This window comes from Rhinatrema bivittatum, chromosome 11 (genome assembly GCF_901001135.1).
Source record: "Rhinatrema bivittatum chromosome 11, aRhiBiv1.1, whole genome shotgun sequence".
NCBI classification, from domain to species: domain Eukaryota; kingdom Metazoa; phylum Chordata; class Amphibia; order Gymnophiona; family Rhinatrematidae; genus Rhinatrema; species Rhinatrema bivittatum.
In genome coordinates, this window is record NC_042625.1 from 98329709 (window position 1) to 98355759 (window position 26051).

Below are 26051 nucleotides of genomic sequence, written 5' to 3' on the forward strand. Positions count from 1 at the left end.
CTGTCGGGTTCTAATACTGATCGTTCACTACCTCTAACGGGTTCTAATATTGATCGTACACTGCCTCTGTCGGGTTCTAATACTGATCGTACACTGCCTCTGATGAGTTCTAATATTGATCGTACACTGCCTCTGACGGGTTCTAATACTGATCGTACACTGCCTCTGTCTGGTTCTAATACTGATCGTACACTGCCTCTGACGGGTTCTAATACTCATCGTACACTGCCTCTGATGGGTTCTAATGCTGATCAGACACTACCTCTGACGGGTTCTAATACTCATCGTTCACTGCCTCTGACGGGTTCTAATACTGATTGTACACTACCTCTGACGGGTTCTAATACTCATCGTATATTGCCTCTGACGGGTTCTAATACTGATTGTACACTACCTCTGATGGGTAGATTATCTGAAGGAGCAGTGTATAAATATTTTAATTAAATATTTAAAATGTGCTTGAACTAAGATAAAACATGTTGCTGCAGAGCAAGGATATTTTCTTTATTCATTTGTCAGTCAATAAGTGGATTCTAGAAACTCCAAGGGCAAATAATAAGAGGCACTTCTAGGAATAAAACAGTGTTTTACCCACAGAAATGGCAACTTTGAGTATTACCCAAGTTCAGTGCAGGCAAGGTGGACCCACAAGCCACATTGATAATTTGGTAATTTTATCCCAATTACAAAAAGATTTTCCGAGTCCAGGGAGAGAGCAGGAGATGGAACAGCACAGAGAGTTCTGTAAATACATTGCTTCTGACCAAAAAATGACCTGCATAGAAATCACGTGCTCTCTCTGCAGGTGATTTTTCAGGGGCAATAACTAAACCAAAAGCATGTGCATTACTGCAGGAAACCTCATGGGTGAAAATTACCCATCTAGTAACGACCACAGGTCGTTTGATTATTTACCATGAGTAACATTGAACTGCTGGTCGTATGTCTCGCCATCCGGTGGGTTTAAGTTGCCAGCAATATACCCATCCCATTCCCAAAAGGATTTGTTAACAAGACTTCTGTTGGGGTCAGCCAAGAGGAAGATGTGGTTTAAATTCCTGGCTCAGCCAGGACTGGAGATGGTGCACTCACAGCCCTGGAGGGGAGGGACTCCCAGTCATTGCACCACAGTGGCACCTGGTGGCTGGATTTAGGGCTCACGGAAGGAGCCCTGGTCCTGGCGAGAGGGCATGTGAAATCCCTGTCCATTGCAAATGAAGGCTCATCGTGCTAGATCCCAGCCCAGAGGAGGTGGAAGAGAGTGCCAGATCCAAAAAAACCAACACGACCTCTCTTGGCAGACTGCTCTAGAACCTTCTCCCTAACTGACCCCTTAATGCTCACCTACATGTGCCCTTCAGGAATCTCAGCACTGTTGCATTTATGCCTGGATAATGCTTGGACTTTGTGTGTATGTTGTAGTATCGCGCCTCCCCTCACTGTGGAAATACAGCTTGAAAGTTTAGCAAGCTGCGGTCAAAGAAACCCTTACCAGTGTTGTCTTTTGTCCACCCCTTTGCATGAGCAGGATGAGTAGGACCTTGCTTCCAATACATCCTTAGTCCACAGCTGTGGGTGTCTCAGGCTGGCTGTTGTGTTTTGCTTTCACTTCCTGCAGCTCTATGTGGTGGATATATCCAGGGTGCCAGCGGGACTATCTTATCTCCAGGTTTCCCTGACTTCTATCCCAATAACTTGAACTGCACCTGGGTGATAGAAACATCACATGGCAAAGGTGAGTAGCACTGACAGTATATGGGGAGTAGAAGGGGGATCCAGGTGGCGTTCTGTGGATGTGATGTGCAGTAACACAGAGATTCCCGATCTTTCCTATTGATTTTTAAATGTAAACAGTCATATTGAAATATATAGAACAGCTGTGAAATAAATCCTGTTTGTAATGTTACCGTCTTCTCATGTTATCAACCATAGCACTTTTGAATAACAAGGTTTGTTACAGCGAATCCAACCAATACAGCATTGGATGCCCCTACGTGGCGGACTGCACTAAGCTAGGCTGCAATCTCGCTGAATTGTTAATAGAACCTGCATTCTGCCACGTTTCTCTTATGTTTTGAGTACATGAAATCTAGCAGGGGGAACATCAGAAAAACGGGTGTTATTGCAAAATCTAAGGCACGGGGCAGTTTGGAGTAAAACCTTTTGCTGGGTCAGAGGCAATTTCTCCAGTCCAGCAAAAAGCTTTGAGGAATTGTGAAAGAGGAGGGCAGCAGAAGTAGGCGCGAGGTCTCTGCAGAGCGCCTTGAGGAAGGCGGCGTGGGATGGAGAAACTGTGTGGCGTTGCTGGAGCACAGGATTTCTCTTTACTCACCTATGGTGATTGTTGCAGGGGTGTTTTTTACCTTTCACACCTTCCACCTGGAGAGTGGCCACGACTTTCTGCTCATCACAGAGAATGGCAGCTTTGCCCAGCCACTGAAACGCCTCACAGGCTCTCGGCTGCCAGCATCCGTTGGCGCCGGTCTCTATGGGAACTTCACGGCGCAGATTCGTTTCATCTCTGATTTCTCCATGTCCTATGAAGGCTTCAACATCACCTTCTTAGGTGCGGTAGGAATTCACTATTTCCTTTCTCCCCTCTGCCTTTGTATCATTCCTGTCTTCCCGTCATCAACTCTTCTCCCCATAATTCTCTGTAGCCAATGTCCCCCATAAGGAGATGCAACCTCTGTACTTTATCGTTTCCACTTCCTCTCTCCCCATCCATATGTCTGACAGTTTCTCTTCATTGCTGTTAAATGCCAAGCAGGGTGAGCAGGGAGGACCTCCTAATCACCCAGTAACTGTCTGAGCTGGGTACGTCCTGAGTGGGACTTTCTAGGAAGGCACCCGTGCATGGGGGCTTTATCCCGTTCCCCATCTATGCACAAAGAATTTGTGTCTGATAAGAATGGGGGGGAGGAGAAGATGGCAAGGGTCCCAGGGAAGCCTGAAAAAACTATAGCATGGGGGAAATTAGTATAAAACGGAAAGTAAAAAAGAAATATTCTCTGGCTAGTGCTCTTGATCCCAGTTCCCCTTCACTTGTGCCAACATGAAATAGCTTTGATTTAGATTCTGCCGACCTTGGCCAATGAACCCTGTCTTAATCTGAATGCTCCAGTCAACATATCTCTTACCAGTGCAGCAACAAGAGACCTTTTCAGCCACTGAAACACAAACACAAAATGCACTGCCCCGCTGGCTGGGGACCCTCTATTACCAGATTGTTAACACAAAACAACTTGCTCTCAGTAAGCATAATGCATGTCCCTACCACACGACATCAGTAAAGGGACCAGTGGGATAACATAGGTTGTGGTTAGCGATGGAAGAGCTGCTGATTATTACTTGTTAGGTGAAATCATTTATTTTGTCTGAAAATAAAAGGCCATTCTTTTGCTCTCAAAACCCCTTTGAACCCCGTGCTTGTCAGGAGGGTACTAAAGAATGATGCTCCTTCCTCCTCCTTCTCCGACAGAGGCAAATGGATGAATTTCCCCATGGTCCCAGGTAATGCCTACGGGCATCTGGCTGCTTTATTTCAGAGTACAGTCTGGAGCCCTGCGAGGAGCCTGGTGTCCCAGCTTACAGCATTAGGAAGGGCTTGCAGTTTGGTGTGGGAGATGTTTTGCTGTTCTCCTGTTTTCCTGGATACCGACTAGAGGGAGTGTCCCGCATAACCTGCCTCGGAGGTAGACGGCGTGTTTGGAGTTCGCCTCTGCCAAGGTGTGTTGGTAGGTGGTCATGTGCTTTCATTTTGCTTGGTTGATATTTCTGTGTAGTTGGGGAGGCTATTCAGGGATCTAGCTTTAGAACATAAGAACCTGCCATACTGGGTCAGACCAAGGGCCCATCAAGCCCAGCATCCTGTTTCCAACAGAGGCCAATCCAGGCCATAAGAACCTGGCAAGTACCCAAACACTAAGAAGATCCCATGCTACTGATGCAATTAATAGCAGTGGCTATTCCCTAAGTAAACTTGATTAATAGCCGTTAATGGACTTCTCCTCCAAGAACTTATCCAAACCTTTTTTGAACCCAGCTACACTAACTGCACTAACCACATCCTCTGGCAACAAATTCCAGAGCTTAATTGTGCGTTGAGTGAAAAAGAATTTTCTCCGATTACTTTTAATTGTGCTACTTGCTAACTTCATGGAGTGCCCCCTAGTCCTTCTATTATCCGAAAGTGTAAATAACCGATTCACATCTACCCATTCTAGACCTCTCATGATCTTAAAGACCTCTATCATATCTCCCCTCAGCCGTCTCTTCTCCAAGCCTTTCCTCATAGGGGAGTTGTTCCATTCCCCTTATCATTTTGGTTGCCCTTCTCTGTACCTTCTCCATCGCAATTATATCTTTTTTGAGGTGCGGTGACCAGAACTGTACACAGTATTCAAGGTGCAGTCTCACCATGGAGCGATACAGAGGCATTATGACATTTTCCATTTTATTAACCATTCCCTTTGAACTTTTAGTAAGGGAAGAAGAAACCTACAAGCAAAGATGGAACTATAAAACATGACGGCAGATAAAGACCGTATGGCCCATCCCGTCTGCCTTCCTCTCCCTCAGAAGGATGCAGTGCAATGTACAAATAAGAAGTGTGAAGAGAGTGTAGCGTCCGGTACCTGCAGTACTTTCAGGCTGACTGTCAAACACAACCAGTGCTTTAGCTGGAACAATTTAATGTGAAAGTCACAGGGGGCCCACATCATCTTCACATGACAAGTGGCAGCTCAGGACATGAATAACAATTGCAATTCACGGCAAGTTAATCATGGAAAAAAAAGAAAAGAAATTGTATGACCGCTTTAGATTTGACCCTCAGCAGCCAGCGCTAATCATACATAATGATCTGTACTTAGGGCCTCAGTGTGCTTGCTTTAAGTTAAAATAGTGGTTTTATAGTAATGGATCATGTTTACCACCTGCTGGGGCATCACCTGCCTGTAACATGTTATAAGGTAGTAGGTGCTGTATGAGATGTACCATCTAGCACCCTTGCAGCCCCAAAATACACACAGCAGTCTGCTGTGTTAAGAGAGTTCCTGCCTGGCTGCCTTACTTACTGAATGAAGATGATTTTGCAGAATAAAAGCCCGGGCTGTTTACAGGAAGTGCTGTACTTCCACAGAGCTACACACATAACCTGCTTACTGTCCATTGCCGTTGCTGGGTGCTGTGCGATCTCTTACTAACTGGACCTTAAGTGACCTTTGTCCTGTGACTGCTCACAGAAGAAACCCCCTCCCTTCTGCCTTACCCTCCTGTCCGTTCTCTGCCTGCCACGTTCAGACTTGCTCCATTTCTGCTCATCAGGCAGGAAGAGGGTTGAAGGCTGTTCTGGGGGATCCCTAAAGGATCATGAGCACCCGAAAATTAGAACTTATTCTGCTTTGGGTATAAAAAGCTCTGGCCAGGAGAGAAGAGTGTGGCAATTCATTGAATCTCAGGGAGGTGAACATTCAGGATAGGAGACAGCAGCTTGTCAGGAGTTGCATGCAGGATTGTGAACTCCCAACAAGTGCTGAAGAGCACAGAAAAGTCCCAGGCTATTCACTTCTCTTAAACTGTGCAAGGTGCAGACAATTAAACGAGGTTCTGCTATGACCCATTGCTTCCCCTGCTGAATTTTTTCCCGATGTAATTAGACATGACCGGAATGAACGTGGAGAGCCTGTAGGGCGAGCACAAAGCGCTATGTGTGCTGTACAGGCAGATAAACATCACAGTCAGTGCAGGGATGCAGATTTGTGCAGAGAAGTGTTTCAGCTCACTTTCAGTCTCAGTCCTTCACGTGCCTCGCACCATCGACTCCTGACAGCACTGAGCTCCTTGTATACATAACATCCTTCTCCTGGAAGACCTGCACTGCACCAATTTAGGGAAAGATGATAGAAATACAAGTTCTATGACATTTTTACAGATCAAGCATGACAACTATATTTCAGAGGATGTTAGGTTTCTGTAGGCACCATGGTAATTCATAGGTAGCTGGGCTGAGGGATAGGTAGGCAGATAAAGGCCTGTATAAAACCACTCCCAGCGAGGTCCACAGAACAATACCCAATCCTGATAAGCTATGCTGAGGTGGTAGGTAAAGCTTTATGACACAGGACTGGCATAAACCTCTTTATCCACTAGAGCAGAGTCAGTTAATTAAGTGTTAAGCACTACAGATCTTAGTCTGCGTTATTGCTTTCTGAAAAGAAAAGTTAAAAAAATGCAAAGGTAGCTGTGTGTTCATTTTTCAGTGATTTCTTTATACACAGTAACTTTTACCTTCTGTGTCTGTCTTAGGTTCTTCACCTGTAGCTTTGCTTATTTGTTTTAAACTGCGATTCTGTTATATCATCTTTATAGCTGAATGCGGTTCATCTATCAGTGGAACTCAGGGTGTTCTCCTATCCCCCAACTACCCAGCCAACTATAACAACAATCATGAGTGTATCTACTCCATACAGACCCAGCCAGGAAAAGGTATCCAGCTGAAGGCTCGAGTGTTTGACCTACAGGCAGGAGATGTCTTAAAGGTAAGGCTATTAACGTTTTGGGGAGATTTTCCAAAGAGACATTTATCAAGACAAGCAATTAGGGAAAATATATTACTGCACTTTTTTTTTTATCAGGGTCACAGTGATTTCTCTACAGCTCATTCCAGTTTCAGTGAAGCGGCTCCCATAAAAAAAACAAAAAACAGGTTTACAACTTCATCAAGCAAAGAACCCCAAAGGTCACCTTCAAACCTCCATCATTGCTCCACTGGCTCTTTAGAATTAAACAACAGAAAAGAAAGGCTGATGAATTTAAGACAAGGCTGAGGTACCTTTGTACAAACGACCACTTTCTGGTGGACTCAGTGTGCCCACTCTGTCATAGCCTTGTCAGAATTCTCTGCTTAACTTGCATTCCTGTGCAAATGGCCTGAAGCAATCAAGCTGTATTCTAGCTCTTCCTTGTCTACTTTTAGATCCTATTTCCTTCTATCTAGTTAGTATTTTCTAGACTCCTATCAGCCATGGCAGAGATCTTCAGCAGGGGAGCAGGGCGTTCTGTGATGTCATATCATTGACGTTCTAGACTCCTATCAGCCATGGCAGAGATCTTCAGCAGGGGAGCACAGCGTTCTGTGATGTCATAGCATTGACGTTCTAGACTCCTATCAGCCATAGCAGAGATCTTCAGCAGGGGAGCAGGGCGTTCTGTGATGTCATAGCATTGACGTTCTAGACTCCTATCAACCATAGCAGAGATCTTCAGCAGGGGAGCAGGGCGTTCTGTGATGTCATATCATTGACGTTCTAGACTCCTATCAACCATAGCAGAGATCTTCAGCAGGGGAGCACGGCGTTCTGTGATGTCGTAGCATTGACATTCTAGACTCCTATCAGCCATAGCAGAGATCTTCAGCAGGGGAGCATGGCGTTCTGTGATGTCATAGCATTGACATTCTAGACTCCTATCAGCCATAGCAGAAAGAGATGTAGTCTGGAGAAGGTATCTGTGAGCCCGGTAAGCTGACATTTCAAGATTCTTCTCTCTTACTCACTGATTCCTCATGCAGGGGGTACACAGTTTGGTGTGGGGGTCAGTAGCCAGGTATGGAAGCCTGGGAAGGCAATCCTCTGCATCCAAACTCAAGAAAGTTTCTCTCAAGATTTTGCTTTCCAGAGCTAACTAGTAGCAGCAGGTTGCAAACTCTTCTAAAGGACCTTAAACCAGCAAAAGCAAAATTGTTGCAGAAATATGCACACCACTGATGCAGTTTTTACACTTCGAAGTGCTTATAAGTGCTATTCATGAAATAATCTTTATATTAATAATAATGCTCTTCAGAGAGTTACTAGTAGTAGAAAATTAACCAGCTTTGCTTTAAAAGTCCAGGTGACTTTTGGATTTGCATTGGCACCTCTCTCAGGGCACTTACTGGGTGTTTTACCGAAGGGAATGCTTGTCACAAGATCGATACACACACAATTGACATGCAGTACTGTACCCACATTAAGTACATTAGTCCGCAGTGCTCAACAAACTATTAAGCCAACAAATACATTCAGCTGAAAGTCACCTACAAAAGCAGAGTTGTTTGTTTTTATTATTTTGCTCATAATTAAATATTAATTTAAAAACAGTATGCACATATACGATTAGCCCGGCAACCATAAATAGCATCTCCAACCCACTTTTCAATTAGAGTATATTATTGAACAATGTAAGCGTAAAATATTGGCACCGCTTGGATAACTTAGAAAACTATCAAACCTATTTTGTGCCTAAATGTAAACTGTTGTGATGGTTTTTAAATAAAATAAAATAAATTGCATAAAAAAGTCATAACCAATGGAAACTTGTCCCAAACATTGTTTTTTTGATAAAAGAGGGCAAAGAGGTGAGGAGGAGGCAGACACAGGAGAATGGGAAGGAGATTCAGGAGACAATGCAGAACGGGTGTTCCGTACCTCCTTTCTGAGAAGCGGACTTATGTTTACAGCCCCTGCATAAACATTCAGTTTGGACTTAGCTGGCTGAGTGGTGCCACTCTGAATATCCACGCATGGTCAGAGGCTGCCACTGGTTAAATGAGGAGGGGTTCCTTGTCTGGCTAAGAAACAGATAATATCCAGCTTAGGGGGTTATTTTCTAAGGGCTTATCGTATGCGATAATATGCAAACTAGGGGGAGGGGCAGAGTCGGTGGTGTCTTCGCTGCCGGCGATGATGTTACTAACATTATCGTCGGCAGCAGCGCACCGAATAGCACCACCTTTCACAGTGGCGCTATTCGGTGCGAAAGCCGGCAGCCGGCGCACCGCCGTGGTGCGAAGGCTGCCGGCTTTCGCAGGCCCGACCCCCGTTTTCACAGGGTTCATCATTCTGTGAAGAATGATGAATCCTGGCCTTAGTGAGCTGGATAAGTCTGACTTCAGCTATCCTAAAGTTAGCCGGATAAACTTATCTGCTTAACTATAAAATAGCAGAGGCTGTGCCACTGAATATCTCATCCAAGTTAGCTGGCAAAGTTTATTTGGGCGATTTGTGCAGTCGGATAGTGGCTGAAAATCAGCCCCTCAGTGTTATCTCAGAGCCCCAGGTGTCTTCCTCCATCTGCAGGCCCAAAACATGGTCAGTGAATGCCAGATGCAGGGTTGCTGCTTGCAGACACTGCCACGTGTGGATGCCAAACTTCCTCTTACTCAGGACGATTGCTTTTTGCTTTTTTCCCAGGTGTATGATGGCACTAACAACTCTGCTCGCTTGCTGGGCACCTTCAGCCAGGCGGAAATGTTGGGGAGGAGTTTAAACAGCACCTCTAGCAGTCTGTGGCTGGAGTTTATCAGCGATGCAGAGAACACAAGCAGAGGATTTCAGCTGCAGTATCTGAGTAAGTGCTGCAGGACTGAGGCATGAGAAGGGCTTTACCTGCTGCAGTTTCTTATAAAGTCCTAACTCGTTTACAAATTATTTGTAAGTGTGCAGTTTTGGAACTGCAAAGGCCATGGGGATCTGGTGCCTAATTTTCAAAGGGTAAATACACAGGTCGTTTCCCTTTGAAAATTGCCCTCTGCTGACTTTCCAGCTGTTTTTTCTTCTGGAAAACAACGTACAGAGACAGGAAAATCCAGTGTAAGCCCTATAAGCACCCCCTGCGGTGCACACACTGAGCGAGAACCCAGGAGCACAGTTTTCACCATCAGTTCACCCAGAGAAGTAGCTTTTAAATTGCCCTTGAAATATGAGGCAAAAATGCACATCTGAGAACCAGAATGTTTTGGGAACACGTTTCATTGCCCATCGGCAACTTAGCCCATGCACCTGCAAGCTCCCAGAAGAGTTTCCATTTTAAAATTTGGGGTTGGCATGACTGCAGTTACAGCAGGTGCAAAGTATGCAGAAGGAAATCAAAAGAAATCGCCACATGGACTCTCCCATGCTCACCCCTTTCTGGCTTCCCACTCACGTCTGCTTGCACTATCAACCTACCCTTGGACGCGCGTTTTCCCTTACCCCTTATTCAGTAAGGGGAGGAAAACGCGCGTCCAACCCGCGGCACCTAATAGGGCCATCAACATGCAAATGCATGTTGATGGCCCTATTAGGTATGCCCACGCGATACAGAAAGTAAAATGTGCAGCCAAGCCGCACATTTTACTTTCAGAAACTAGCGCCTACCTTTGGGTAGGCGCTAGTTTCTGCCGGCACCGGGAAAGTGCACAGAAAAGCAGTAAAAACTGTTTTTCGGTGCACCCTCCGACTTAATATCATGGCGATATTAAGTCGGAGGTCCTGAAGAGTAAAAAAAAGTTAAAAAGAAAAAAAAAATTTTAAATGGGCCGGCGGCTGTCGGGCCGAAAACCGGACGCTCAATTTTGCCGGCATCCGGTTTCCGAGCCCGTGGCTGTCAGTGGGCTCGAGAACCGACGCCGGCAAAATTGAGCGTCGGCTGTCAAACCCGCTGACAGCCGCCGCTCCGGGCTAAAAGGAGGCGCTATAGACGCGCTAGTGTCCCTAGTGCCTCCTTTTGCCCGTTTCTACCGCACCACCTAATTTAAATACTGAGTCCCGTGCCGGGAGAGCGGGCGTTCATCTGCTCTCCCGCTGACTTTACTGAATCGGCCTGATTGTTTGCAGCTGAGGGGAGCAATTTAGAAATGGCCCCATCTAGCTGCTTTTTAACTTGACTACTTCAATTTGTAAATAAACCATAGGAAAGTGACATCTGTCCATCATCACTCTTAACCCTAGCGAGGGTCAGCATGGCTGTCGGGGGTTTTGGAGTTATACAAAATTATACTTTGCAAGGCAGACCTGCAGTTTGGTTCAGGGCCATTTCTGTGCACCAAAGATCAATGGCCAGCATGCACCCTTTCCAGCTAGCACGCACCTGTTCCCTGCACCCTTTCCAGCTAGCACGCACCTGTTCCCTGCACCCTTTCCAGCTAGCACGCACCTGTTCCCTGCACCCTTTCCAGCTAGCACGCACCTGTTCCCTGCACCCTTTCCAGCTAGCACGCACCTGTTCCCTGCACCCTTTCCAGCTAGCACGCACCTGTTCCCTGCACCCTTTCCAGCTAGCACGCACCTGTTCCCTGCACCCTTTCCAGCTAGCACGCTCCTGTTCCCTGCACCCTTTCCAGCTAGCACGCACCTGTTCCCTGCACTTTTCCAGCTAGCACGCACCTGTTCCCTGCAGTTATTAGAGCAAGTTTCTGGGGTTCCTGCAGGGTCTCACAGTGCAGGTTTCTGCTACAGGCAGGAATAGTTAGTCTGTCCGCCTAGCTCTTTCCTTGTAAGTGTAACACATTCTGACTCTTGTAATGTTTCAGGTTTCGAGCTGATTAAATGTGAGGACCCGGGCATTCCCCAGTTTGGCTACAGGGTCCATGATGAAGGGCACTTTGCAGGCAGCTCAGTGGCATTTAACTGTGACCCTGGATACACACTGCGAGGCAATCGCGTGCTGACGTGTTTGACTGGCGAGAGAAGGGCTTGGGATGAACCGCTGCCTGTATGCATTGGTATGATTAGCATCCTTCAGATATTTCTCTTGCTGATGATTCTTTCACTTGGTGTGGGCATGGGGTTATTATCAGTGATATTAAGCAACATTTAACACCCTTTCCTCTTAAGGAAAAAAACATCCTTTTTATCATGCAAAGGAAATTATTTTCCACTGAAACTGCAAGACTACTGGATCTCTTTCCCTGTGTGGAAACCCCTCCTGCCCAAGGGTCTGTATCAGTGAGCACTCATGAGCACGACAGGCCGGCAACCGCACCAGCTCTGAGCATATAGAAAGGGAGGGGACATGAAGCACCTCCCCCCCCCTCCCCCGACCCGGGACCCCCTCCCGCTTCTCAGTACTAGCCCTCAGCATCTCTGCTCACCCGCATCAGGAAGAAGTATTTGTATCCTCAGATTACTTCAGGTCTGAATACCTTCAAATCATTTTCCTCATGGCTATAATTAACCCTGCCTTGTAGATACAATTTCTTTCTGTTCATATTACATCCCACCTCCCATCTAAAACGAGAGAAACAAGGTTTGTAGTGTTCAGTGACACACACACAATTGTGGGGAAATGTTTAGGCACCAGTGGTCAAATTGTGTGTTTCGAGAAATCTCAGGAAGCCTCACTTTCAAACCTATCTGCAATATAGATTTTACGCAGATAAGCAGTCGCCCGGAGATTGATCCTAGTGTTTTATAAACTGTGCAGCAGAAGCTGCAGTTTACAAAATACCACGGATTTCTGCTCAGAAAGTATGTGCAAATGTTTCACTGTGCACGAATATTTCTAATGCAAGAAAAAAGGCTTTCTCTACATGCATGTATTTTAGGCACATAAAAGAGTAATGTATGCGTAATAACCTCAAATTACACAGAGACAGGTATTTTATAAAGTATACACATATGCCTTTTTCAAAATACTCGTGCATGTATTGAAATCCCCAGCTTGCTGATACCTACACCACTTCACCCAGTCCTTCTCCAGTTTATTTATTTAAAAAATGTATCAAGCACAACACTCCAGTGTTCATGGCGGCTTACGATTATAACATGCATAGATATACAATATAAAACAACAAATACAAATTATTTATTGGCACTTATATGTCTCCTGTGCCTAGGCTGTAGGCGGCTAACAATTCAACAAACATAATCTAAAAACAACGCACATAATCATTAAAAGAAAAAAATACAAGAGCATACAGATCAGCATTCCTGATCGTGGCAGGTAAACAAGAGGGGCTCATCACAAAAGCCTATCTAAAGGAATGTGTATTTAACACCATCTTGAAGCTTTTAGCACTCGATAGCAGGCGTTAACATTTGCAGAAGCAAATTCTTAAGAATTGGCAGTGCCACAGAGAATGCTCTCAGGCGTTTCTTCCAATTGAGCATGGTGTACAGAAGAAACGTCCAGCAGGCCCCTCTGCAAAAGGCATAGGGACCTTGTCAGATTATAAATATGCAAAAGAGGTTTAGTCCGAGAAAAGGAATCTAATGCAAGGAGTTTATGGACAAGCAATGCTCCCTCGTAGGTTCCCTGCTATTGAATAGGCAGGCCGGTGAAGCTGGTATAATACAGGGGGGATACAGTCTCTCATAGTGCGAGCAGATATCAAGCTTGCGGCAGCATTCTGCAATAACTGCAGGGCTCTCAACAAAGTGACGGAGGCCAATGTGCAATGGTCAACTTAAACATCGAGACATAAATAGGAGGCCACTGAGCATAAAAATCAAGACATATACTATAAAATTATATTAAAAAATAGACCCTCTAGTACTTTATCCTGAGCCCCCACCAGTTCACCCAAAATCTGCAGACAACAGACAAATCCAGTTTCCCTGTACGTACCCAGATCCATCCAAACTTATGGGTTTTGCATACCTGCCAGCAGATGGAGACAGAGAAAGTTTTACTGACACTGTACATAACCCAATATGCCACCTGCATTCCCTCAGTATTTCTCTGTCTCCAGCAGATCATAGATGGTGCAAAACCTGCAGTTCTGCAGTCAGGGAACTATAATTGGTTTAAGAGCCTTCCTCCCAAGGGGTTTTTAGGTCCTGGGGGGACCATCCCTTTTGGTTGAGATGGACAAGCTGGGAGTTGGTGACCCTTTTTTATGCTCACTCCTTGCTTCCATGGGGTGTTAAATCTGGTGGTCCAGATCCCTCTCCTTCACGAGGCTGCTGCTAGTAAGCTCAGGGCCAATTCTGGAGTCCCGGGGCCACTCTGGAGCCACCAAAATTAATTTGCCCGGGTTCTCTCCATCCACTGCAACACCTTGCCTACTAGAGGCCAAGGAGGAAAAATTTAAAGTAGAACCTCCGAGGCCAAGGAACCACAGGAGCTCCAACATCTGCTCAGACAAAGGATAAAGCTTCGCCATAGCCCTCCCCACCCTCAAGCCAGCGTCGGGAGTACCCCACTCTCGATCTGCCAGCTTCTTCATGGACTTGTGGCATGGGAAGGCTTTTGCTGGACTTCTCTGCCCATCCAGGATTGGATCAGCCCCTTCCAAATTTGAGTCCTCCTGTGGAACCTTAACACTGAGAGCCTGAAGAACCTGAGGAATCAAAGGCCGTAGCTCCTTCGGAAACTGGAATCTCTTCTGGATCATCTACCGGATCCATGCTGCCCGCATCTGGATCTAGGAGCATCAACCAAGTCTTCTGACTCATCCACAGTGACTCCTAAAGATGGAGAAGGGCCTCGATTCCTCATTGACTGATCAGGTCTGGAACCTGCAGCCAGACCCTCGGAAGCCTGGGCCCGGGTTCCTAAACTGGATGCAGCCGCCCGCTGCTTAGCTAAATAGGCCTCATGTAAAAGGCCTGGAGTTGCCAGGCAAAGGTTGAGAGGACCCAGGAATCGACAGAATGGGAACATTTTCCCCATAGGCACCCCCCCAACCCCCGCTCCTCTTCGGAGTCTGAACACACTGGGGATAGCAGTGGAGGAAAATCTCCCCTGCCGGTGTGGCAGAGGCGGCATGAGACTTCAAAATGGTCGCTGTTCCCGCGCCGATGGAGGAAGAAGCCTGAACCTGGTGCGAACCCCGACGCGCATGAGGGACAGGGGCAGGAGCCCAGCCTCTGGTTTTTCGTGGCCGCCAGGCTATTGGACGATCCCTCACTCTCTGATGAACAGCCCGAGCACAGGCCGACACGATTCAGCCACAACTGCGCCAAGCCATGCACCATTAGACCCGCGGCGGAAAGCTCACCTTAAAAACAGCCACTGCAAAAGCAAAGACCCCGGCCGCCACGCAGCAAAGGCAGGAAATCGTCTCCACTTTAGTTTTCTTTTTGTAACTATAACAACATTTATAACACTTCCCTGTCTGTCTGTCCTTTTTGCAGCTCTGTGTGACCCCATCACCTAAAGTATGCAGAGCAAAACCTTGATATGCCTGAAACTTAGGTACAAAGTACTTTGGACTGATGAAATGAAAATAGAAATGTTTGGCCACAACCACAAAAGATGCAGTAATTTCTATTTCATAACGATATTTCTGACAGGTGAAATGCTAGCTGGAAGCATTTAGAGATGGTTTTTTTTACAGCCTTCCCCTGCTTTGTAAGAGTGGATTACATTATCTTCATTTTCAAATGCTCAGGCAGCTGTTTAGAGGAGCCCGTGGTTGTTGAAAGTAGGCAGAACAGCATCTCTTCACCTGACTACTTAAAGGCCTAACAAGTCAAACAACATTTTGGGCCTTATTAACAAGTTATTTTTTTTAAGTAGTAATGAATCTACTGGAAGAGTGTCCAAACTTTTGCCCATGCCATATTCCCTGTTTTATTATTTTCAGTCTGTTAAAATCAATAGTAATTTTGCATTAAAAATCGCAGAGAGATATCATGTTTTACTTTGTAGCATATAAAGATTTTTTTTCAGCTTCTGTTCATTTACAGATTCATTGAAACCCGTTATTTGACCAGGGGTGCCTAACCTTTGCACACACTTGTGTGCGTGTATGGCTGTGTGTATATATATATATATCTATATATCTTTGAATTTAACATGCCATTATACTCCTTTGCCTTTTTTCTTTCTTCCTATTCTTGAAACAACCTCAGTGTTTACATTCCTGAATGCTGTTTTCACTTTGCCAGTCACACGGTCCTGCTGTGCTTGTCTTGATCGGAAGCAAACACAGTGCAGTGTAACCTTCTTAATTACCCTGATTATAAATGCATTCAGCCCAGCCAAAGAACAGCCCATGGGGAAGAGGCTGCTAGAAACAACAGGGTGCTACCACCTTTCTGGTGACTGTACACCATCGTAAAATTCCTTTTAACATTAAGTGCCCCCTCCCCCAGGGAAGACTCTTTAAGGGCTCCACTGTCAAGGATGCATTGCTGCTCTCCCCCTTCTCGTCTGATTTTATGCTGCATTGACGAATCTTGACACCCAGGAATAACTCCCTTGGTGGTGATATTTTTTCCAGCGGAGTGTGGTGGCAGCATGCAAGGAGAGCTTTCTGGCAGAATTTTGTCTCCTGGCTACCCTGCGCCTTACGACCACAACCTGAACTGTGTTTGGACAGTGGAAGCAGACAGCGGGTGCACAATTCGGTGAGTGAGCAGGGTGTGTTTGAGCAGAGGGAGAGGTTTTGGGCAGGTGTTGGGGCACACCGTGTAAGGAAGCTAAGTGTCACATTCACTGCAGTGCAAAACGCATATCATTGAGCACATATAGACACATAGGGGCCGATGTAATAAAGGACGCTGAAGCTGCCGCAGGTCTATGCGCGCTTCTTTGCGTGTTTGTACGTGCGTTTTCCCGCACAAAGCCCTATTACGGGTATGTAATAACGGTTTTGTGTGCAGGAAAAAAAAGCATATACAAATGCGCTTGCCAACCTGCAGTATTTCCTGTGCGTGTGCATGCTAATGGCTTGCCAAGGAGGTGATTATCTATTCACGGGCAGTGCAGGGAGCCGCGCCTGCAGGGAGATCGGGTTAGTGCGGGTCAGGGCAGGAGGTAAGTAAAAGCTCCAATGTGGAGACCGGTTTTTTGATGCTTGTGAGCCAAGCGGCGGACGGGACAGGTAGACATGAACTTGTGGACCACTAATTTATTCATTTTTTCGAAAAAGAAAGGCTTTCTCCCTGAGAATCAGTTAGGGGTGTTCACACGCCGATGGATGTCCGCATGCTTTTCTGTGCGATTCACCTCACAGGGCAGTGAGCGCACGTTTCTGCATGCATTATGGCGCATTTGTCTGGCGTGCATGGATTTTACGCACGTATCTAATTAGCATATGCGGTCATTATTACATCTCGCACTGCCTCTGGTTTCTGCTGCATGCACCAAAATAATCCATGCAGAAAAATCAGCGCGGATCTTATTACATCAGCCTCACAATATGCAATTGCCGTGTGCCATCAGGCATATTAGCTGTTCCTGAAGTAGTAGGGAAATGTTTTTCCATGCTCTAAATCATGTCCATGAGCTGTAAACAGTGCATACCGTTAATCCCTGAGAAATAATTACTGTGCGTTGCAGGGCATATGCCACCGTCAACAAACCACCTTCTAATTGGCACAGAGTTTGCCTGTAGTTGGCAGAGGTATATAGCGCTGCCAAGGAGATAATGTCAGCCAGTCAAGATGGGGCCATGTGAGAACCCTGGAAAGCGGCAGCCTATGAATAAACCATTAACCAACATGACGTCTTGATGCAGAATGCATGTAGCACCTCTAATTATTAATACTAAACAATAACATCTGGGTGCTTAATTTTTTTCTGTTTATCCTCCTGTGCATAGATTCTGTTACTAATCTTCCATCTTGGTCTTATCAGAGACCCAGCACACACAGTCTCCAGTACTTCTCTGTCTTGAGCTCACCTACAGAGGGTAATTTTATAACATCATGCATCGATTAGCAAGCAAATATGCATGCAGTTTTACTGAGAGAATTTACACAAAATATCTGCACACAAGTCCCAACCCAGCCAGAGTCCACCCCTTGGAATGTGTCTTCCCATGCATGTAAACGTTCATGCACATCAGTCGCACATTTATCTACAGTGCCATTTCCACCCATAGAGGTCCCTTTGAAAATGAGTTTCATAAAGCAGAAATAGCGCAGTGATCTCCTGTGGCTCCTTTAAGAAGCTGCTTCCATTGCTGTTTTCTGATGAACCACTAGGGGTCTCTGTCAGGGCACACACCAAGGGCGCAGGGCGAGTCAGGGAGCCCTGGCAGGATGGTCTGACAGCTGCAGTCCTGTGCATTAATCACACAAATGGTGCTAGTTCCCGCCCCCCTTCAGCTCAGACAGAACAATCTTTGATCGCTACAGAATGAATTTGCTGTGGCATAATCCTTGTCACACACATCTTTGTAAATTGAAGCCCTTGGAATAAATCATTAAAAGGTAGACGTTCAAAGATCAACCTTTAGGTAAGTTAGCCGGATAAAAGTTACAAAGGATATTCAGCAGCACAATTATGCCACTGAATATACCCCCAGAGTCACTAGTTAGCTAGATAAGTCTTCATCTGGCTCACTTTAGATCTGCTATTGAGCAGGTCTAACCTACCTGCTTCACTTAATCAGAGAAGTCTGAATGCTGGCACTTAACTGGATAACTAACTCCTCCCCAAAACGCCCATTTCCCACCCACTACTTAGCCAGATAAGTACTCATGTGGATAAATGGTGGCCACTAAACGCGGTCAGATAATCAGCCACCGCCACCTATCCTGCAAAGGGACGCTGGATATCACCCTCCAAGGCTTTGCAAGAAATAATCAGAGAAAGATGGCACAGACTTAATGTAAAGAGACCGAGGCCCCACCTGAAGAAACCATCCAAACTGATTTCTTTTTGATTTGCTACTTGGGTGGTGTTGTGCTTTTCTCATGTGCGGGTAACTCACCTGGAAGCTGTAGGTATGGAAGGCGAGAGGTCGATCCCTTCTACCCTCAGCCCAAGGCTGGGGAACTGCTAGGAGCAGGGAGCCAGCACTTCCAAGCTCTCATTCACACTTGGCATCATTTTGAAGACATTTAGGATATGCTCGTTCACTCCGGGCGCTGCTTCACTTGAGAATGCTGCGGAGGAGAGTTATCCCCAGATCTGACATTTCTTAAAAGTTCATCAGACTACAGACAGAGGAGGAAATTATCTACCTTATGGGTCCCAGCAGCCAAGATCTCTGAAAAGGCTAAATGGACCTACTCTGACTGGCCAACTTAACTTTATGCAGTGACCCAACACTTGCTATCTGGCCCTGTACCAGCTCTGTGTGTGTGTGTGTGTGTGAGAGAGAGAGAGAGAGAGACTGGCTGTACTCACCACCTCCTCACACATGATTGCACTCTCTGAGGTTCATATTCAAAGGCCATTTCCATGGATAACTTTATGCAGTGACCCAACACTTGCTATCTGGCCCCATACCAGCTCTGTGTGTGTGTGAGAGAGAGAGAGAGAGAGACTGGCTGTACTCACCACCTCCTCACACATGATTGCACTCTCTGAGGTTCATATTCAAAGGCCATTTCCACGGATAACTTTATGCAGTGACTCAACACTTGCTATCTGGCCCCATACCAGCTCTGTGTGTGTGTGAGAGAGAGAGAGACTGGCTGTACTCACCACCTCCTCACACATGATTGCACTCTCTGAGGTTCATATTCAAAGGCCATTTCCACGGATAACTTTATGCAGTGACTCAACACTTGCTATCTGGCCCCATACCAGCTCTGTGTGTGTGTGAGAGAGAGAGAGAGAGAGACTGGCTGTACTCACCACCTCCTCACACATGATTGCACTCTCTGAGGTTCATATTCAAAGGCCATTTCCACGGATAACTTTATGCAGTGACTCAACACTTGCTATCTGGCCCCATACCAGCTCTGTGTGTGTGTGTGAGAGAGAGAGACTGGCTGTACTCACCACCTCCTCACACATGATTGCACTCTCTGAGGTTCATATTCAAAGGCCATTTCCACGGATAACTTTATGCAGTGACTCAACACTTGCTATCTGGCCCCATACCAGCTCTGTGTGTGTGTGTGAGAGAGAGAGACTGGCTGTACTCACCACCTCCTCACACATGATTGCACTCTCTGAGGTTCATATTCAAAGGCCATTTCCATGGATAACTTTATGCAGTGACTCAACACTTGCTATCTGGCCCCATACCAGCTCTGTGTGTGTGTGAGAGAGAGAGAGACTGGCTGTACTCACCACCTCCTCACACATGATTGCACTCTCTGAGGTTCATATTCAAAGGCCATTTCCATGGATAACTTTATGCAGTGACCCAACACTTGCTATCTGGCCCCGTACCAGCTCTGTGTGTGTGTGTGAGAGAGAGAGAGAGAGAGACTGGCTGTACTCACCACCTCCTCACACATGATTGCACTCTCTGAGGTTCATATTCAAAGGCCATTTCCATGGATAACTTTATGCAGTGACTCAACACTTGCTATCTGGCCCCATACCAGCTCTGTGTGTGTGTGAGAGAGAGAGAGAGAGAGACTGGCTGTACTCACCACCTCCTCACACATGATTGCACTCTCTGAGGTTCATATTCAAAGGCCATTTCCATGGATAACTTTATGCAGTGACTCAACACTTGCTATCTGGCCCTGTACCAGCTCTGTGTGTGTGTGTGTGAGAGAGAGAGAGAGATCCTGGCTATACTCACCACCTCCTCACACATGATTGCACTCTCTGAGGTTCATATTCAAAGGCCATTTCCATGGATAACTTTATGCAGTGACTCAACACTTGCTATCTGGCCCCATACCAGCTCTGTGTGTGTGTGAGAGAGAGAGAGAGAGAGACTGGCTGTACTCACCACCTCCTCACACATGATTGCACTCTCTGAGGTTCATATTCAAAGGCCATTTCCATGGATAACTTTATGCAGTGACTCAACACTTGCTATCTGGCCCCATACCAGCTCTGTGTGTGTGTGTGAGAGAGAGAGACTGGCTGTACTCACCACCTCCTCACACATGATTGCACTCTCTGAGGTTCATATTCAAAGGCCATTTCCACGGATAACTTTATGCAGTGACCCAACACTTGCTATCTGGCCCTGTACCAGCTCTGTGTGTGTGTGTGTGTGTGAGAGAGAGAGAGAGAGAGATCCTGGCTATACTCACCACCTCCTCACACATGATTGCACTCTCTGAGGTTCATATTCAAAGGCCATTTCCATGGATAACTTTATGCAGTGACTCAACACTTGCTATCTGGCCCCATACCAGCTCTGTGTGTGTGTGAGAGAGAGAGAGACTGGCTGTACTCACCACCTCCTCACACATGATTGCACTCTCTGAGGTTCATATTCAAAGGCCATTTCCATGGATAACTTTATGCAGTGACTCAACACTTGCTATCTGGCCCTGTACCAGCTCTGTGTGTGTGTGTGTGTGTGAGAGAGAGAGAGAGATCCTGGCTATACTCACCACCTCCTCACACATGATTGCACTCTCTGAGGTTCATATTCAAAGGCCATTTCCATGGATAACTTTATGCAGTGACTCAACACTTGCTATCTGGCCCCATACCAGCTCTGTGTGTGTGTGAGAGAGAGAGAGAGAGAGACTGGCTGTACTCACCACCTCCTCACACATGATTGCACTCTCTGAGGTTCATATTCAAAGGCCATTTCCATGGATAACTTTATGCAGTGACTCAACACTTGCTATCTGGCCCCATACCAGCTCTGTGTGTGTGTGTGAGAGAGAGAGACTGGCTGTACTCACCACCTCCTCACACATGATTGCACTCTCTGAGGTTCATATTCAAAGGCCATTTCCACGGATAACTTTATGCAGTGACCCAACACTTGCTATCTGGCCCTGTACCAGCTCTGTGTGTGTGTGAGAGAGAGAGAGAGAGACTGGTTCTACTCACCACCTCCTCACACATGATTGCACTCTCTGAGGTTCATATTCAAAGGCCATTTCCATGGATAACTTTATGCAGTGACCCAACACTTGCTATCTGGCCCTGTACCAGCTGGCTGTGTGTGTGTGTGTGCGTGTGTGTGTGAGAGAGAGAGAGAGAGACTGGCTGTACTCACCACCTCCTCACACATGATTGCACTCTCTGAGGTTCATATTCAAAGGCCATTTCCATGGATAACTTTATGCAGTGACTCAACACTTGCTATCTGGCCCCATACCAGCTCTGTGTGTGTGTGTGTGAGAGAGAGAGACTGGCTGTACTCACCACCTCCTCACACATGATTGCACTCTCTGAGGTTCATATTCAAAGGCCATTTCCACGGGTAACAAAGTTATCCGTGTAAATGGCAAGATTTGGCATGTTCAGCCCATGTCCCGCTAGATTGTAGCCGGATGATTAATTATCCAGTTAAAATGTAACCGGATTAAACAAATATATTTCGGGGAGGAATCAAGTTATACGGCTAACTTATTTTATTTATTTATTTATTTAGCATTTTTCTATACCGACTTTCCAATAACAGAATTATTGATCAATTCGGTTTACATTCTCAACAATAACAATGACAAGTAAATGTCTTACAATGAACAGGTCGAATTAACTTGGGTTAAGATATATGGGGTTAATAACATAATTAAAAGGTACGGTGCCTAATGTAGTCTAGCTAAACAGGTGGTATTATAATGTTGTTAGATAATTAGACTGCCAAAGAATATGTGATTTCTAGAGGTCTATATAGTTCTCTAGCGTCTTACTTAGCCTCTAACTTAGCGTCTTACTTAGCGTCTAACTTAGCCTCTTTTAAAGTATAAGCAGCTTCAGAGCAGGCCTAAAGTTATCGATAACTTGCTAATTATCTGGATGTCTTTAAACGATGTCTGGGTAATTAGTTCTGGAAAAAAAAAAAAAAGTACAGGACCCTGTGGCCCGATTTCTTCTGGACCCTCCCCCCCCCCACCAAATTTTCACAGATGCCCTAGCGAACTTGCCACCTCCCCCATCCCAAATTCCCTCCTATATTTCATAAATGAACCTGGTCCGCTGCTGCCCCTCCCCCCCAACACCCTTTCCTGGGTTGAAATGAATGGGTGCGGCCAGGCCTCCCATCCCCCTCCGGACCCTCCCTCCATCCCCCCAAATCCTACAAATCCGTACAGGGAGCAGGGTCTGAACTTGACCACTCCCGGTGAGCTCCAGCACAGCCTTTGTCAGATCTGCGCTGGCAGCGTAAACTGCTTTCAACGGGAATATTCTGCCACAAGTTATGCGGATAACTTGCCACCTAACCGGCTTCTAATGACCCGACACCCGTCTCCAGCCCTGACCTGATCTGGAAAGCATCCACAGTTTGCTAAGCAATCAATGAATATATTCCGCAGCGAGAGGGTAAAACATACTTTCTACCTGAGAAAAGGACCCATTGCTTTTGTGTCTGTTCATTTGCTGAGTCTCTGTAACTTGCTGTACAATGTTCCCCACAGTGGTGAATGTGTACAGAAAAGACCAAATGTGGACTGTGCCGTGGAGCTGTGTAAATAGAGCAGAATAGGGACGCTGTATAAAGAAGCAGATAGGAATGGCTTCTGGCGCCTCCGTGGTGCAGAACACAGAGACCCTGTATCAGATGCAGTTTTCATGCAGGTTGCAGGACCTTTTGGAAGATGAACCTAGCAATAACTCAGGCATGCTGCACAGTAAGTTCTGAAGCCTCAGTAATGACCTCATGATTACAGTGTTAACTATTATTTTTTAACAACCTTCAGTGCACACAAGACTGGACCTACATTGGGAATACAGGCACAAGAGTTAAATAAAAGGTTTCCAACATAAGAACGAGACAATCGGATCCTGCCCCAAAGAGCTGATAACGAGGGGAAGGGATGTGTGCAATATATGTGAAGGTGACTTGAGCTGAAAGCTTGCCGTTCTCTCTCCCGCAGGCTTCACTTCATGGTCTTTCACACAGAGGAAGTCCACGACGTGCTGAGGATCTGGGATGGCTCCGTGGAGAACGGGATCCTTCTGAAGGAGTTGAGTGGCTCCAGAGTACTGAGCGACATCCAGAGCACGTTCAATTCCGTCACGTTGCACTTCCACACCGACTTTTTCACCAGCAAGCAGGGCTTCGCCATTCACTTCTCAGGTGCGCAGAAAAGCCCTGTTCTTAGCAATCCCCTTCCAGGTGATAGCTGTAAACTCCTCTTTACTGAGAGATTTAAACCGGCCACTCTGTGGGGACAGTGTGTCTCAAATGTTCTGAGCCTGCCATTGAAAATGTGAGCGTCTTTAGGTGCTAGCCTGCCACAAAGGCATGCCCTAAGGAAAGCGCTGGTGTGCCATCGCAAACTCTTCTGTCAAGAACATTGTATAAAGAGCCCGGTTACAGTAGCGTTGGGACACTCTGACCTAAGGTCACAGCGTGATGGAAAAGGCAGGGGGCATTCAGGGGTGCTCAGAAATCTCGCGTGTCCCAGGAGATCTCCCAGAAGCTTTGTGTGCATGGATGTGTGGGTATTTATTTCTTTTCATTTGATTATAATTTTTCTAGCAATTGTAACAGACCAAGGGTAGGCCACTCCAGTCCTGGAGTGCCACAAAGAGGTCTAGTTTTCAGGATAGATTTGTGTACCGTGGAGGCAGTGCATGCAAATCCATCTCATGCACATTCTTTGTGGGTATCCCAGAAAGCAGATCCGTTTCTGACAGTCGAGGATCGGACTTGCTTATGGATGTAGTGCATGTGTGTTCTCACTCCTTGTCTTGCTGGTACCCATGCACCAAACGTGTTCAGCACTGGCACACCACTGTCTGCAGTAAGGTGCTGGAGTATCAGGCAGCATCACGCCCGCCGTTGCCACGCCCCTCAGAGGTGCCGTCAGGGCCAAGGGATGCAGAGCCTGGAAGGTCCTTCATGCCACAGTGATGGGGATCAGTTTTATTTATGCTCTCGATCTGACTGGAAGAATGTGCAGAGTTACAGGTCGGGCATACATGGGCCATTGCAGTCCAGGGATAAGATTGCAAAGCAGACCTGCCCGGTGCCGTAGGAGTGCAGCTTTCATGTGTGCCTTGCTTTCCCTGATTGCTCAAGATTTCTCTTCACCTTCTCCCCTTGTCCTGGGATTCTCTCCAGGACATTGTGACATCCCGTCAGCCTCCCCCTGCAGCTTCCCCTCATCTTCCCGCCATTAGCAATGCCAAGGACATGCCGAAGAAAATTATATTCATGAATTTATTGCCAAAAAAGAAACAAAACCCCCAGAACTTTGTGAAAAGTAATGTTTCTTTGAAATGAGATTGGATTAGAAAGCTGATGAAGCTTTAAAGGCATTCTCACGCTCCCAGAAATGTGAATCTTTTCATGTAGGTAACAGGCAGTGAGCTTAATCCTTCCTCAGCATCTCCCTGTACATCACTTTCTCCTTAAAACAGTGGGAAAGTTGTGTAAAGTTTCCACCATTTGATTGAATTCGTGCTGTCAGAAACCGCATTTAATTATCTGATCTCTGTTTTAAAAGCCAATTCAACTGCATTCCAGGATGAGAGCAGAAAATCCTTCTCCTGTCCCACCCTCCCCAAAAAAGGAAAGTGTGATTCAATTGGGGGCTTTTTAACTGTGCTGGGGGCTAAGAAGCTGATCTGCAGTTTAGCTCCTTAGAAAGCAATAAGGGGCGTTCTGCTCACTGGCCCCCTGATGTACTAAGCTGCACTCAGCTGTTGCACAAACTCCTCCATACAAATCCCATGGCATTCAAGGTAGTCCAGAGCTGCACACAGGCTGGAAATGTAATTCCTGCTGCACTACTCAGGATTTATGTGCATAGAACAGAGTTTGTGCACATAAATCATGTTTTATGTGCAGAGAGCCCCATTTCCAATAATCTGTATAGGTCACCAAATGTGTGTGCAAATAGGCCCCTGGAGCTGTGCAGTAATATTGTATAAAGTGTGTGGTGGGAGCTGAGTTTATGAAAATACCATGCATTTCTGCTCCAGAGGTATGCCCATATATTTGTAATGCAAGAAAACAGCTATCTTATACCTCTACCTATCTTATAAAAGTTTATGCAGGTAGTAATTAGAATGTGGGCAGGTATTTTATTAGAATGCATGTACTCTGCTTCTGAAAATACTTCTTTGTGCATGTAATTGCAATCACCAATTCTCTGACACCTCCACCGCTTCACCCAGAACCTCTAGCACTTAGCTAAGACATCCCACCCAAAAACAGAAAAAAGACAAGTGTGACTGCAGTTGCACAGGTCAATTAGAAGGTATAAAAGCATCCGGACACGTCTGGTAATGAATGTGCATTTACCACTTAGAAACTAGCAACTTGTCTGCAAACTTCCAAATCCCATCCCAGAATATGCTCCAAACTGCCTCTCTTTCTCATCTTTAAAATGTAAATGCGTCAGCACAAGCACATGTGCACTCCTGATACTTTGAATAAAGCAAATATGTATGCACATGCGACTAACGCAAGTATTTGCCAGTTTTACATGCATAACCACCACATAACTAAGCGTGTTTTGGGGTTTACAGGCAGTTTTAACTCTTGATGCATTTGCACACCACTAGCTTACTGCATT

The 26051-nt window shown here is 46.1% G+C and overlaps 1 protein-coding gene across 6 annotated transcripts in view; it reads left to right on the forward strand.

The window, feature by feature from the left end:
- The window catches only part of CSMD2 (CUB and Sushi multiple domains 2), a 653904-nt gene that overhangs the window by 502287 nt on the left and 125566 nt on the right, over nt 1–26051 (forward strand). For all 6 annotated transcript variants that reach the window (XM_029572110.1, XM_029572106.1, XM_029572107.1 and 3 more), the window contains 8 exons: nt 1619–1735; nt 2351–2566; nt 3549–3737; nt 6373–6542; nt 9234–9390; nt 11333–11524; nt 15971–16097; nt 23400–23602. In XM_029572110.1, the coding sequence (XP_029427970.1) occupies nt 1619–1735; nt 2351–2566; nt 3549–3737; nt 6373–6542; nt 9234–9390; nt 11333–11524; nt 15971–16097; nt 23400–23602 (1371 nt within the window). The remainder of the gene's footprint in view (nt 1–1618; nt 1736–2350; nt 2567–3548; nt 3738–6372; nt 6543–9233; nt 9391–11332; nt 11525–15970; nt 16098–23399; nt 23603–26051) is intronic.